The 15543-nt window shown below is 41.6% G+C and overlaps 1 protein-coding gene across 3 annotated transcripts in view; it reads right to left on the bottom strand.

The window, feature by feature from the left end:
* Window positions 1–2968: 2968 nt before the first annotated feature.
* Window positions 2969–15543, bottom strand: part of ZHX2 (zinc fingers and homeoboxes 2) — a 37602-nt gene continuing 25027 nt past the window's right edge. For 2 of the 3 annotated variants that reach the window (XM_073679840.1, XM_073679841.1), the window contains 3 exons: window positions 14673–14738; window positions 4485–7024; window positions 2969–3316 (listed from right to left, as the gene is read on the bottom strand). In XM_073679840.1, the coding sequence (XP_073535941.1) occupies window positions 4489–6837 (2349 nt within the window). In that variant the 5' untranslated portion in view covers window positions 6838–7024; window positions 14673–14738 and the 3' untranslated portion in view covers window positions 2969–3316; window positions 4485–4488. The remainder of the gene's footprint in view (window positions 3317–4484; window positions 7025–14672; window positions 14739–15543) is intronic. The other variant, XM_073679839.1, reaches the window with a different exon arrangement.

The raw sequence follows: 15543 nt of genomic DNA, 5'->3' as shown, positions 1-15543 counted from the left end.
CGACGAACCCTGTTGCCATCTTAAGTAGTGGAATAGAGTCGAGGATCTCCTCTCTGGATGTCTTCCTCCTCAGGTGGTCTTCCAGTTGTTCCAGCCATATACTCATGGATCTTGCAAGTGAAGTGGATGCGATATTGGCTTTACTTTATTGCTGCAGATGTTTCCCAGGTCTTTTTAAGGAGACTGTCTGCTTTCCTATCCATCGCATCCTTTAGAGATGATGAATCCTCAAACGGGATGGATGCTTTTTTCACTACCCTGGCAAATGGGGATATCAATTTTTGGGGTTTCCTCCCATAATTTTAAATCTTCTGGTTCGAATGGTAGGCGAGTTCTGAAGCTTCTGTGAATTATTAGCTTCTTCTCTGTGTCCTCCCACTCTTCCAGGATCATTGCCTTAATGCGATTATTCACGGGAAAAACCTTATTCCTACGGGTTCTCAACCCCTCAAACATCTCATCCTGCACGGATGATGATGATTGGTAAGCGTCTTCTATCTGCATAGTGTTTCTTACTGCAGTTAACAGTGTATTGGTATCTTCCTAGGAGAAGAGATTTTTTTCTTCTCTTCTGGAGGGTTAATGATAGTCTTCCCTGTCCTGATCGGGGGCAGAAAAATCCGACAACTCTTCTTCCCCAGAACTGGACTCCAGCTCCCGACGTGGCCTCTTGAGAAGGGGCGCACCCTGAGGAACAACTAAGTCTGTGACAGTACTCTGCACTTCCTCTCTTACTATGGCTCTTAAGTCTGACATGAAGGAGGAATGTTCTTCTTTGACAATTTTGGCAATACAGGTAGAGCATAACTGTTTCCCATATGTGTCCGGTAGGTTCTGGTTACAGATGGCGCATCGCCTTTTCTTAGGAGCTGCTGTCATCGAGTCTTTTTTAGGTGCCTCATTGCCCTAAAAAGACAAGGAGCACAAGATTTTTACTACCGTATATCAATGGGAATGAGGCGAGAAGAGGGGAAGTACCCAGTAAACTTACTTGGGCTGGAGGTTCAGTCAGAGTGTCAGAACGACCAGTGGTTTGATCTGCCATTGCTGGTGTGCTGGTTGACTGTTGACTTAGTCCCATCCCCTCTTAAATAGATCTCGCCTGTCTTCCATCTGAATCGTCAGAAAAAAACGTGGAAAGCACGCCAGTTACTAGAGGTTCGCGTATCGCTCTCTCTGTAACCGGAAGTGCAGTCTCCGCCATCTTGCGCACGCTGGAGTATGCAGGGCTGCAGCAGCTGGAACCAAGAGCCCCCTTTGCTGGGAAGATGGTTCCACTCCCACCGGAAAAAAAGGCTGAGGGACCCCAGGATTCAGCGAGGTGTCAGCCTCCGGACCCTGGCAGGAGGGAGGGGAGGAGTGTGAGGACCCCGGCCCGATCCTCCTGCGACCAGCTTCAGGAACTCCTGCTCCCGGTACGCAACCTCTTCTGTGTCCGTCCCTGATAGGGACAGGAAAAACACTGGAGTGAGGGTGGAGGGAGGGGCCTTTTAACCTCTTGTGTGTTTCCTGTCCCTATCAAGGATATGAAGGACGACCTCCTGATGGTGCTGTCAGGAGGGACGTCCTGTAAATAAAAGTTCATGTCACTTCTTTAAGTGGATTCTAGTGGCATCAAATCCAGTCTAGGCACTGTCCGATTACAAACCTGAAAAAAAAAAAAAAAAAAAAAAAAAAAATCTAAAACTTTTCAGGAAAAACAAATAGCTGCCAAAATCTTTCCCACAGCGGTTAAATTTGTCAACATAGCCATAGGCCTAGTCCATTTTCAACAGATAGATATAATTCATGGGGCAGTTCACACATTCAGATTTTTCGTAGACTGTATCTAGAAAAGAAAACTACAAAAATAAAAAATAATAATTTTTTTTTAACCAATTCACAGATTAAAAATCACCCATGCAGATCTATGGATCAATAAAAATCACCATGTCCCCTGCAGACATGTACTGGTAATCCATGTGCTCTCTGTTTTTCACTTTGTAATGGGTAAGACTTTTTTTTCCTTTGATTTTACCATGAGGGATTTTTGTCAAGCGCCGATAAAAAAAAAAAAAAAACATCTAAATGAGGCCTTAGAAATAACAGGTTAATAAAATCCAATTTTTTAGTCCAGTTCTGAAGTTTAGCAATTTTTGCAGCGAATCAAATTAATAGAAGAGAAAAAGTAGCTCTCATTCAAGCAATAAAAATGCTTTTATTTAAATTTTTTTCACTTTTTCTTATAAAAAAAAAAATGGGTTTTCACCAAACTTCCTAATATATTTGTGCAGTGCAGTGACATGGGATTATCTCCATTATTAGGTCTCCAAAACACAACTATTCTTTTCTCATGATATACAATATATAAAGCAGAAATAAACAAAACTAAAAATTTTCCCCAAAAAGTGCACTCACTGGGTAGGCTCGACTATGCCTAAAAACTGACAAATAGTTGTTGTTTGCGACTTTCAAATAACTTTATACATATATTTAAAAAAAAAAATACAAAAAAAAATAATTAATGTCTAAATATTTTTGAAAAAAACAAACAAAAGCACAACCAAACAACCCTATTTCTTGCGCACACATATATATCATTAGCAATTCTTTTTTTTTTTTTTCAGTATAGGAAAACACTTGCGGAAACCTAAAACACACCAGGAAGCCCTTAATGTTTAATATCCACCATAATAATGTCCATTTTTGAGACTGGATCTAAAAAAAAAAAACAACAAATGCCCAAATTTTGGCAACGCAGTCCATTCTGGTGGAACGCATTAGTCATTTATTTCGTTCTCTTTCATGTTGAATTTGATCTGGATTTTGTTTCCATTCCCTCACACTTCGACCCCGTGAGAATCCCCACTCTCTCTCCTGTGAAGACTAGTGTTCCCAATATTAAAATGGCTCTACCACTAGGAAATCAGAAATAGAATTTTCTATTTACATAAAAAAATAAAAAATAATACAACTTAGTGGTTACTAATACTAAACAATGCAAAGTTTAATAAAAAAAAAAATATATATATATATATATGAATTGCATCATTTTTGCCAAAATTAAGGAGAAAAAAAAAAAAAAAAAGGTAACCAACATCTTTCATACACTCAACTTGGTTCCAGTACAGAATAAACGGGTGGGAAATGTACAAAGTCTTTGAAATTTCGTTCTTTGGCAAGGAAAGAACTTTTTAGTTTTACTAGTTGCGAGAAGGCTATGAACATAGTCCAGGCTGAGCAGAAACCAGCATGTTTTCATATCAAGAGTAGGAAAATATATCTCTAGATTATCTTCAAAGTGAAACGAGTCCACACACTCCCAAAGTCTTTACACCTAAAAAGAAAAAAAAAAGATTGTAGTAGACTGTAAATATTAATTCATTAACTTAAATAATGACCAACTGCGGGCTGACCAACTGCGGCTTCATCGTAAGACTCATAGTTGGCACCACCACCAGTTTGGAGAACAGGGTTCCTAGATGTCCCCCCACACTCATTGGGGCAATGTCAGATAAACTCATTCGACAAGTTCGGGTGGCAGTCTAATGTTTATGGGGGCCACTGGTTGAGGAGATGATACGGCATGTCAGATTTCGGACCACCGATCCTTCTGTTCTCCAGAAAGGTCTAGTAGAGGCTCTCTGAGAACAGGAGTGCCCGGCAGGCACTGTGAACTATATCCTTTACAGATTTTGCCATGAACCTCCAATAAATTCACACGTATTGAAGACTGATTTAGTTGCGGATCTCATGGTAAAATGTTAAATCCATAGACTACCTCCATAAGGAGTATGCTGCAAAATTAAAAGTCCGCAGCGTACTCTGATTTTGTACCGCTACATAAGGAAAGGGGTTTTGAAAACTCCATCCACTTTGTACTGCACCACAAATTTTCCTGCGGAATCTACTGGGTTGGGGTTTTTCTTTTTTGACCAAGTTCTGAAGATCCAGGAGCTTGCAGATGCCTGACCACAGTACTATAGTCCATGGGAGCAGGGTTGCCAATGTGACTATTTTTTTCTGGACAGCTTCTCAAAAAAAAATCATGGACAATATATTTTAAGGGCATATTGGTAAAGCATAATAAATCACTATGATTATCAGTAATATTTGTCTGCAGTCCATAATTCTTATATGAAAACATCAGGTGTATACACTGTAAAATGACAATTAGTCAAAATAATCCGTAGAAGTTTCTTCAGCTTCAAAAAGATGGTGGAAGCTTCTGGACGGTTGGCAACCTTGCACGGGGGGGGGCGTTTAGGATTCACACCAATTGGCTCAAGATTTGGTTCATCAGGCCAAAAAGTTGAAAGACTGAAACCTTTTAATAAGTAATGATGCTGACTAAGACCATCTCTGTACTACTTAACCACAAATAAAGCATAGTTTTGGTAACCTCCAATTGCCAGCTGCTCTGAACATTTTCTAAGCAAAGCAAAAAAATTAAAATAATCAGGTTAATACGGTTAAAAGAAAAACCTAACGAGTCCCAATATTACCTGGTTAGACACAGCAATCATCTTTAGGTGTACTTCCATAGTCATAATCACCCATGTCATCTTGGGTGTCTTGTCCAGTCTGACTCCAGCTATCTCCACCGTCTGATAAGATTTCCTCATCTCCATGCGATTTCGCTTCGCTCTCCAAATCAAGTTTATCATCTTGTTCGTAACTCATCTTATCTAAAGCAGCTTGTTCCCGCATTTCCGAAAAATACGTTCTCAGTTCGTCAACATTTACTTTAGCCTTGATCATCAGAAGATCGACATCCTCCTCATGCAACTGTCCATATTCCTCAAAATACTTGGCGAGAATGTCTCTGCCAGTATGAGTGGCCGACACAATCTTGATAAATTTTTTACGCTCTACCAGAGAGCGCTCATACATTTTCCGGTACTGCTCCATCCACCTTAAAGTCCCATTCCGGAGGACACATCTGTTGTCCTTAAACCATTTTACAATTTCAGTCCTAACGAGTCCAGTTTGTGCCGCCAGTTGATCATATTCATGTGGAGTCGGCCATTGGGTTCTTGCAAAGGTGCTTTTTAACAGATGGATCTGCTCTGGTTTAGATTTGTACGGTGCCGAAGACCAAGAGCTCGAGAAGTTACCAGATGGTGTAGCTACTCCGTTTACAAGTCCATCATTGCTGTCCGAACCCATAGAGTCCAAAACTGCTTGTTCCATGCAATCTCTAACTTTCCTCCTGTCCGTAAACCAATAATCTATCTGCCGCCTTGACAGTTTTGTCTCAGAGCGTAGTAGATCCAAATCAGAATGCGTTGGATAGCAGTTCTTCTGAAAGCTGTTTTCGAGGCACTGGAGCTGTTCTTCCGTGAGCTCAGCAATCTTTGTGGGGGTTATGTCTCTGTAATGATAGGGCCGTCGATTCCTGGAGGACATTCGGTCCCTCATTAGAGTTTCACTAGTGATGTTACAAATGCCTCTCTGGCTCCTATACCTATAATCACTGAACCACTTCTTAATTTCACTCCTAGAAAGCCCAGTAACATCTATTAACTTATATATCTCCACATCATCTGGAAACTGACTATTTACAAAACTGGCCTTCAAAAGGGCAATCTGCTCGTTGGTCTTTTTACGTTCATGCCGAGATGAGGACACCATTCTTAATCGGGGAGTAGATGGAGATGAAGCTTTTACTGTATGCTGCCTCTTGGGCTCTGGAGTTTGTGAGATTAGTAAGGAACGTTTCCTGCTCGGACTTGGAGCTACAGATGTGTTTCGAGAAAATGAAGACACAGTTACAGTGGGGGTATTTGTCACTTGCGTTAAGACTAGACCAGTCTGCCCAAGAATTTGACAAGGCACAGCTGTCTGGATAAATGGCTGGGCAACCTTAGCAGTAGTTGTTATTGGAGCTGGCACAACAGTAAAGGTTTGTGGAACAGACTGGATAGTCCCATTGAACATTTTCTTTCTGGCTTCCTCCACCTCTTCTGGAGACCAGCTTATACCATGCTTCAACCTCTGGGTAGCAAACCAAATTCTTATTTGCTCCTCTGGATGTTTTGAGGCTGCAGTTAGCCAAGACAATTCCGCTTGTGTTGGGTAAGGAAATTTATTAAAAGAGCTGATTAACGTTGCATTAGTGTCAAGAGCAGAATTGTACTTGTTGCTATTTAGAGGTACAGGGATTTTTGGAAGAAGGTGGACGTTGGGTGGAAGTTGAACAGATGGCATCACGTGAGTTGAACCATCTCCCAAAATTCCATTAGTTTCAGAGAGTCCGTACTGGCCATCATACAGAAACTCTTCGGCCTTTCGCAATTTTTTACTTTTTCCCAGTTTACCGACTGGCAGCTTATTTAGGGATACGCCAGACATATTGTAATCATTTTCCATGTTTTCATGAGAGCTGGATACGTCACCACCACCTTCGATGGACTGCTCTAGAATGGTTTGGTTATTACGTTTCATCAACTTTAACTTGAAGTTGCTCTCACCTGGGTGATGTTTGGAATTGTGGTCAGATAAAGAATCATATTTTTTGGTGGTAAAGTTACATTCGGCACAGACATACAGAGGATTAAGGATGACGTTTGGGTGTTGCATGTCCACATGTTCTGTAAACTCATTGAGATTCTGCGTTACGTAAGGACAGTATTTGCATTCGTATCCACCTTGCAACTTTTTGGATTGAGTCTCAGTAGCTGGCTTCTCTTCTGCCACATCGTGGTCCTCAGCTTCTTTCTCTGCTAGCCAGTCATTTTTAGTCTCTGAAACGGGAGCAGGGATTTTATGCAAAACATCAACATCTTGGTCTTCCTGATCTACGAGCTCAGTTGCCCGTACCATGCAGGGGGTGGTGGACTTTCTTTTACTGGCCATGTTGAAGCTGGGTTATAAATTATTGGATGCAAATGAGTTCAAAGTAGATTAAACCCAAAATATTGGGTGCGGAGGTGTCTAGGCGTGGTTTCGTTCAAACAGTGGAGTCTTCTACTCCACACACTAGCCAGCGTGAATCTTCGGAATATCCTTCAATCTGCATAGAGTTTGGATCTCTTCGACAAACCTGAAAAACAAAAGATGATTGCAATAATGAGCGCAAGGTCTACAATTGGGACCAAGATTTTAGTGTCCACCTTCTACCACTAGTAGGATCAACTATACGTCTGTCTACAGCTTTTACACAGTGGAGTAACTATATGGGGCACAATGGTTCTTCAGCTTTGAGTACCCCAAAGGTCTCTCTGGCTCATATGAGAAGACCAATTCTATTTAGCCCTTTCCTCACTTAGGATGTATCAGGGCATTGAGTGGGATCAGAAGAGTCAATTCCATGCTGGGCAGGTGCCTGCTGTGTTTTACAGTCAACACCTACCAGAACTAGCCCTGATCGCTGCTGTTTAACCATTTAAATGCTGTCATCTGACAGCATCATATAAATGGCATCTTTGCATGTTGCCGTCCATCGTTCCGGCACCCGGGGCTCCCCCATCTTGGTGCTCCCAAGTATACACTGCAATACTGTAATCTTGTAGTTTATAGGATAAGTGATCAAATAAAAGCAGGTTTAAGTCCCCTAGTAAAAATTAGAACTGTTTTTTTCGTTCGCTGCATACCAAAAAAATACAATAAAAAGTGATAAAAAAAAAAAAAAAATCAAACCCAAAAATTTGCAATTTTTTTTTTAATCAAATTATAATGTAAAATGAACGATGTCAGTCAAAATAACTCATCCCGCAAAAAAAAAACAAAACCAAGCCCACACATGGCTATTTCGACAGAAAAATAGAACGATTAAGCACTTGCGAGAAGAATAAAAACTAAAAGTGCAAAAAAAAGAAAAAGCCAAATCATTGAGCGAGATTTTGCACAAAAACCCAAGAGCTTTAAATTACAGCCCTGCTTTTATTGACCTATATAGCAGCCATATAGATGCACATATGGATTAGCCTACCCCTTGTGGAGTGGTAGAAGGGGGCGCTAAGATATTTGCAATACTGCAGCTTTGGTTATTAATGTACTTAAAGGGATATTTACTGTAAAACGCAACAGTGTTCTTGTGGTATTCTCCATAGATAAACCTTACAGAAAGCTCAATGCACTTGGTACATGCCATAGAGCAGAATTTGGTATGCAGCTCCCTCCCGGAATACTGCAGTTAACCATGTATGCGTCACTTGAGAGACACTCTCTGAAAGTCAATGAAACCACAAGGCTTTAATATAGATCATGATTCAGAGGAGCCCTGGGCGTCGTGCCGCAGAGCTTCCAGACACATCTTCAGCTGCGGCTCCACAGACTGCGATGTCAAATTACAGCTGCAAATTCTTAAAGGGGCACCGAACGTAAAAAACAAGGGAAGCTAAAAAGAATGTATCCCACGTGTATCTGGATAGGCGACAGATAATGTAGAGACAATGGAACCAGGGATTTTTTTGGACTTCGTACAATCCTATTTAATGAACGCAATCCCCACCACTCCCCTCCCAGCCTGAATGGCTGATAACAGGAAGCAATAGACCAGAGAGTCTGCAGATTAGATCTTTAGATTTAGGTCTAGATTCTCTTTATTTTCCCCGGTTGACAACTCTTGGAGCAAAGTCATGGAACCCATGAAAATTTAGTTGTCAAAATGTGTAGGTGTTCACGCTCTCGGGTAGATGGGGTCCAAGGTTTTATATCAAAAAACAGCATGTAAATTATTGTACATCATAAACTTTACAGCTCCAAAATGAAAAACAGCCTTCCATCAGTATCAATGGATAACAAGCAGTCCTTTTCTTCAGCCAGAATGAAACAAATGTAGCAGCAACACCAAACTCTGTATTCAGAGCAGCATCTCACACTTTTATTAAACGTGTTCACCAAACAAACACCTACGTTTGGCTCCAGCACACCTCTCTCCGCAGAGCAGACTAATCAGCAGCTCTGCCATTCTCCAGTCTCAACATACTTAACACTGCTCAGCTAAACCCAGCTGCTGTTAACAGGACTATAAACCCTGGACTGGATCATAGGATTGACATTTCCCAGCCAGGTTCTTTGGATTACTCAAAAAACCTGAACTCAAAATCCAGTATAAGCTTACATTACTGACCCATATCTACCATCCAAGCCACATTGGTAAAAATATCTAAAATTCTACAGTCACTTTGAGTCCTTTGGAAGTGCATTGAGCTGTAGGGTGCATTGTTGCAAAAGGGGAAAAAAACAACAACAAAAAAAAACACCTCTTTAAATCTTTTTGCTTAGCGAGTGTGAACGAGCTGAGGGTGACCGGAGCGTAAGTGCAAACGGAAGTAAGTGTGTGACTTGTTGTTCAGTGACTTTGGATTCAGGGAGTTTGGTAGGGAGGAATTTGGACTGAATTGCTGTCTGTATTTTAGTAATTCTTTACATTTCTTTTTACCTAACATGTCTGTCTAGTGCAATCCCCATTAGGAAATGAGCTCCATTACTGGCAATGCTATCCAGTGTACATCTTGCCACATGTATGCAATCCTTGAGCCGGTCGGGGTTGCATACTGCTGTGCGAGATGTGTGCATGTTGTGCGTTTGGAAGCCCAGGTATTGGATCTAAATGAGCAGCTGGCAACACTGAGATCCATTGACAACATGGAAAGGAGTCTGCTGCTCACTGGGGTAGATGTGGGGGAGGGTGGTAGTAGGGAGCTGCAGGACAGTGAGGCATCTAGCTGGGTGACAGTTAGGAGGGGGGGGGGGTAGAGGGAAGAGTGCCAGGGAGGCTAGTACTGATCTGACACACCCCAATAAGTTTGCAAAGTTGGCAGATGAGGGGGGTGTCGGTACAGGGGTAGCACTGCTGCAGCAAGGCATGTCCCCTGAAAGCTGGGGGAGTGTCAGCTCCAGTAAGGAGAGAAATAGGAGAGCAGGCCAGGCAGGTGCTGGTAGTGGGGGACTCAATTATTAGGGGAACAGATAGGGCAATCTATCACAAAGACAGGGACGGTCGAACAGTGTGCTGCCTACCTGGAGCTCGAGTCCGTCACATCGCTGATCGGGTTGACAGATTACTGGGAGGGACTGGTGAAGACCCAGCAGTCATGGTGCACATTGGCACAAATGACAAAGTTAGAGGTAGGTGGAAGGTCCTTAAAGATAATTTCAGGGAATTAAGCTGCAAGCTTAAAGCAAGGACCTCCAAGGTGGTATTCTCGGAAATACTACCTGTACCACGTGCCACGCCAGAGAGGCAACAGGAGATTAGGGAGATAAATTAGTGGCTCAAGAACTGGTGTAGGAAGGAGGGATTTTGGGTTCCTGGAGAACTGGGCCGACTTCTCAGTTGGCTACAGACTCTACGCTAAGGACCGGCAAAACCTCAATGGGGAGGGTGCAGCTGTGCTGGGGGAGAAAATGGCTAGAAGGTTGGAGGAGTGTTTAAACTAGGGATTGGAAGGGGAGGGTATTCATTTTATAGGTGGAGAAGATAGTGCAGATAGTTACCTGGGCACAAAAATAAATTGGGGGTGGGGTTAGAACAGTCAATATGGTAAGAAGGAATAGAGGTACAGAGAGATACATAAAATGCATGTACACTAATGCCAGAAGCCTCATCAACAAAATGGAGGAATTAGAATTAATTTTGTTGTAAAATAATTATGACATGGTAGGGATATCTGAGACATGGATGGACGAGAGCCATGACTGGGCAGTTAATTTACAGGGCTATAGTCTGTTCAGAAATGACCGTACAAACAAGCGAGGGTGGGGTGGGGTGTGTGTTTATATGTAAAATCATCCTTAAAACCCATCTTGCGGGAGGATATATGTGAATCTAATGAAAATGTGGAGTCCCTGTGGGTGGAGATAAAGGGAGGGGGAAAAAAATAATAAATTACTGATAGGGGTTTGTTATAAGTCTCCAAAAATAATGGAAGCAGCGGAGAATATCCTCGTAAAGCAAATAGATGAAGCAGTGACTCAAGGAGAAGTCATTATTATGGGGGACTTCAACTACCCTGAAATACATTGGGGGACAGAAACCTGTAGCTCAAGCAAGGGTAATAGGTTTTTGACAACTAAGAGAGACAATTACCTTTCACAACTGGTTCAGGACCCAACAAGAAGGGGGGCACTGCTAGACCTAATATTAACCAACAGGCCAGACTGCATGTCAAATATACGAGTTGATGGTCACTTGGGTAATAGTGATCACAAAATAATACGCTTTCATGTAACCTTTACTAAGATGTGTAGTAGAGAGGTTACAAGGACACTAAACTTCATAAAGGCAAATTTCCAACGGTTGAGAGATGATCTTAGTGCAATAAACTGGGACGATATCCTGAGACATAAAACTACACAAAGCAAATGGGAGACATTTATTGACATCCTGAATAGGACCTGTACACAATATATACCCTATGGGAATAAACATGCTAGAAATAGGAGGAAACCACTATGGCTAAATAGAGCTGTAAGGGGCGCAATAAGTTACAAAGAAAGCATTTAGAAAAATAAGTAGGTAGTGATGAGGCATTAAATAAATACAGAAAATTAAAATAAATTCTGTAAAAACCAAATAAAGGCAGCAAAGATTGAGGCAGAGAGAATCATTGCCAGAGAAAGTAAAAATAATCCCCAAATATTCTTTAACTACATAAATAGTAAAAAACTAAAAAATGATAGTGTTGGCCCCCTTAAAAATAGTCTGGGTGAAATGGTGGATGAGGATGAGGAAAAAGCCAATATGCTAAATGATTTTTTTTCAACCGTATTTACACAAGAAAATCGCATGACAGAAAACATGATTAGTGATAACAAAAATTCTCCATTAAATGTCACTTGCTTAACCCAGCAGGAAGTACGGCGGCGTCTAAAAATCACTAAAGTTGACAAATCCCTGGGCCCGGATGGGATACACCCGCGAGTACTGCAGGAATTAAGTAATGTCATAGATAGACCATTATTTTTAATCTTTAAAGATTCCATAATAACAGGGTCTGTACCACAGGACTGGCGTATAGCAAATGTGGTGCCAATATTCAAAAAGGGGACAAAAACTGAACTTGGAAATTATAGGCCAGTAAGCTTAACCTCTACTGTGGGTAAAATCCTGGAGGGTTTCCTAAGAGATGCTATACTAGAGTATCTGAAGAAGAATAACCTCATGACCCAATATCAACATGGGTTTACGAGGGACCGTTCCTGTCAAACTAATCTGATCAGTTTTTATGAGGAGGCAAGTTCTGGACTGGACCAAGGAAATGCAGTGGATGTTGTGTATATGGACTTTTCAAAAGCTTTTGATACGGTTCTACACAAAAGGTTGATACATAAAATGAGAACTATGGGGATAGGGGAAAATATATGCAAGTGGGTTAAGAATTGGCTCAGTGATAGGAAACAAAGGGTGGTTATTAATGGAACACACTCAGACTGGGTCTCAGTTAACAGTGGTGTACCACAGGGGTCAGTATTGGGCCCCCTTCTTTTTAACCTATTTATTATTGACCTTGTAGGGGGCATACAGAGAAATATTTCAATATCTGCAGATGACACTAAACTCTGCAGGGTAATCAATACAGAGGGGGACAATTTTATATTACAGGAGGATCTATGTAAACTAGAAGCTTGGGCTGATAAATGGCAAATGAGCTTTAATGGTGGTAAATTTAAGGTAATGCACTTGGGCAGAAGAAATAAAATGTATAATTATATGCTTAATTGTAAAACACTGGGCAAAACTGTCACTGAAAAAGACCTGGGTGTATTTGTATTTGGGTGTATTGGTGGACGACAAGCTCACGTTTAGTGGCCAGTGTCAGGCTGCTGCAAAGGCAAATAAAATAATGGGATGCATTAAAAGAGGCATAGATGCTCATGAGGAGAACATAATTTTACCTCTATAGAAGTCACTAGTGCGACCACACTTAGAATACTGTGTACAGTTCTGGTCACCGGTGTATAAGAAAGACATAGCGGAACTAGAGCGGGTGCAGAGAAGAGCGACCAAGGTTATTAGAGGACTGGGGGGTCTGCAATACCAAGACAGGTTATTACACTTGGGGTTATTTACTGTGGAAAAACGAAGGCTTAGGGGTGATCTTATTACTATGTACAAGTATATGAGGGGACAGTACAAAGACCTTTCTACTGATCTTTTTACTCTGAGGCCAGAGACGGGGACAAGGGGACATCTTCTACGTCTGGAGGAAAGAAGGTTTAATCATAATCACAGACGCGGATTCTTTACTGTAAGAGCAGTGAGACTATGGAGCTCTCTGCCGCATGATGTTGTAATGAGTGATTCACTACTAACATTTAAGAAGGGCCTGGATACCTTTATTGAAAAGTATAATATTTCAGGTTATATATATACTAGATTCCTTGATAGGGCGTTGATCCAGGGAACTAGTCTGATTGTCGTATGGAGTCGGGAAGGAATTTTTTTCCCCAATGTGGAGCTTAGTGTTTGCCACATGGGTGTTTTTTTTGCCTTCCTCTGGATCAACATGTTAGACTATGGGTTGAACTAGATGGACTTAGTCTTCCTTCAACCTTAAAAACTATGTATGTTACTTCTGCTTTGGGGAGAAAGTGGCAAATACAAAATAAGTAATAAAGTATATTAAAAAATAAGTGCATTGTTAAAAAAATAAGAATAAAAAAAAAAATCAGAATCCCTTGAGATGTGTCCAAGGCATCCACCTCATTCTGCCAACCCCGATTAGGGGCAAAAATTCAGACCGTGCAGTCTACAGATGGGTCCCTGGGATGGTAGGTAGGAGCCACTGTGCAAATTTGATACTTCTTCCAACAATCCAAATATACTGAACTCTCCCACCCCTCCAAAACAATTCCCCTTTATGTTCCTTAAGAGCTTGCATGTGTTTTCAATAGGGGAAATAAAAGCTGCAGTACCCAAGAGCAGCCACTACACGGTGTATTGAGCTGTGCGGTTCTGTCTCCATACTCCAGGCACATCTACCCACCATGGGAGTAGCACACAGCTGATGAATGAGGTGCTAGGTGTTAGAACCCAAAAAATTTAGAAAGGTCTTCAATAATTTTAGTCCTGGACAAGCCCTTTATGCTGGCCACTGGTGATGTCACCCAGCTTTCCCATGCTCCTGAACGGTAAATACTCCTCACTGTGCAGCCCAGGCCAGTGTTGTGGCATAATTGGGCAAATCTGGGCACAAAAAGGTCAGAATAAAAGTTGTGTGACAACTTTGCTGCCACCGTAATACTCACAATGGTTGTAACACAAATTTACACGGCCCCTAAAAACACTGCAAAGATACTAGACAAAGGAAAGGACAACCAGCGGATCTGCAGCAGATGTATCTAGCTAGCAGCTATTTTGGCGATCACCCAGCTTTTCCAGGGACAGATAAGATCAATGGAAAATAAAAGCTGATTTTTTTTTAACTGAATGTGGTGGTTCTGCTGCCACAAGACAAAAAAAAACAGCGATGGTAACTGCAGCGATGTCATCCGGGCGGAATCTGATCACTATGGAGGGGGCACAATGATGGCGCTCTAATGAGGCGATCTGTGCGGAGTGAATGCTAATCAGTTACTGCAGCTAATGAACTTTCCTCCGCGCACACGGCTGCACATTCCTGTAACAGGTCAGCAATTTTCATGAAGACCCGGCCCCAGCAGTCATTTCCAGAGGACAAAAGCTTACACAGCCAGGTAGACGAGGGAAAGACAAGACTGCCGTCTTAATAAAAAGGAGTCACCTTGTAATATATTCCTTGTCTCTATTGTGTACCAATTCCCCAGGATGCAGACTGCAGGACAGTTTTCTGCAATAAAAACAAAAAAGTTACAGATTGTGACGACAAATGTGTAAAATACCCCAGAGCTGCAGTCACTATTCTGCTGGTGCAGTCACTGTGTACATACATTACATTACTGATCCTGTACTGATCCTGAGTTACCTCCTGTATTATACTCCAGAGCTGCACTCACTATTCTGCTGATGCAGTCACTGTGTACATACATTACATTACTGATCCTGTACTGATCCTGAGTTACATCCTGTATTATACCCCAGAGCTGCACTCACTATTCTGCTGGTGCAGTCACTTTGTACATACATTACATTACTGATCCTGTACTGATCCTGAGTTACATCCTGTATTATACTCCAGAGCTGCACTCACTATTCTGCTGGTGCAGTCACTTTGTACATACATTACATTACTGATCCTGTACTGATCCTGAGTTACATCCTGTATTATACTCCAGAGCTGCACTCACTATTCTGCTGATGCAGTCACTGTGTACATACATTACATTACTGATCCTGAGTTACATCCTGTATTATACTCCAGAGCTGCACTCACTATTCTGCTGATGCAGTCACTGTGTACATACATTACATTACTGATCCTGAGTTACATCCTGTATTATACCCCAGAGCTGCACTCACTATTCTGCTGGTGCAGTCACTTTGTACATACATTACATTACTGATCCTGTACTGATCCTGAGTTACCTCCTGTATTATACTCCAGAGCTGCACTCACTATTCTGCTGATGCAGTCACTGTGTACATACATTACATTACTGATCCTGTACTGATCCTGAGTTACATCCTGTATTATA

Source organism: Phyllobates terribilis, unplaced genomic scaffold (assembly GCF_046119375.1).
Source record: "Phyllobates terribilis strain yellow unplaced genomic scaffold, ASM4611937v1 Scaffold_4__5_contigs__length_816908805, whole genome shotgun sequence".
In the NCBI taxonomy this organism is placed as follows: Eukaryota; Metazoa; Chordata; class Amphibia; order Anura; family Dendrobatidae; genus Phyllobates; species Phyllobates terribilis.
This window is presented reverse-complemented; position numbering and strand designations above follow the sequence as displayed.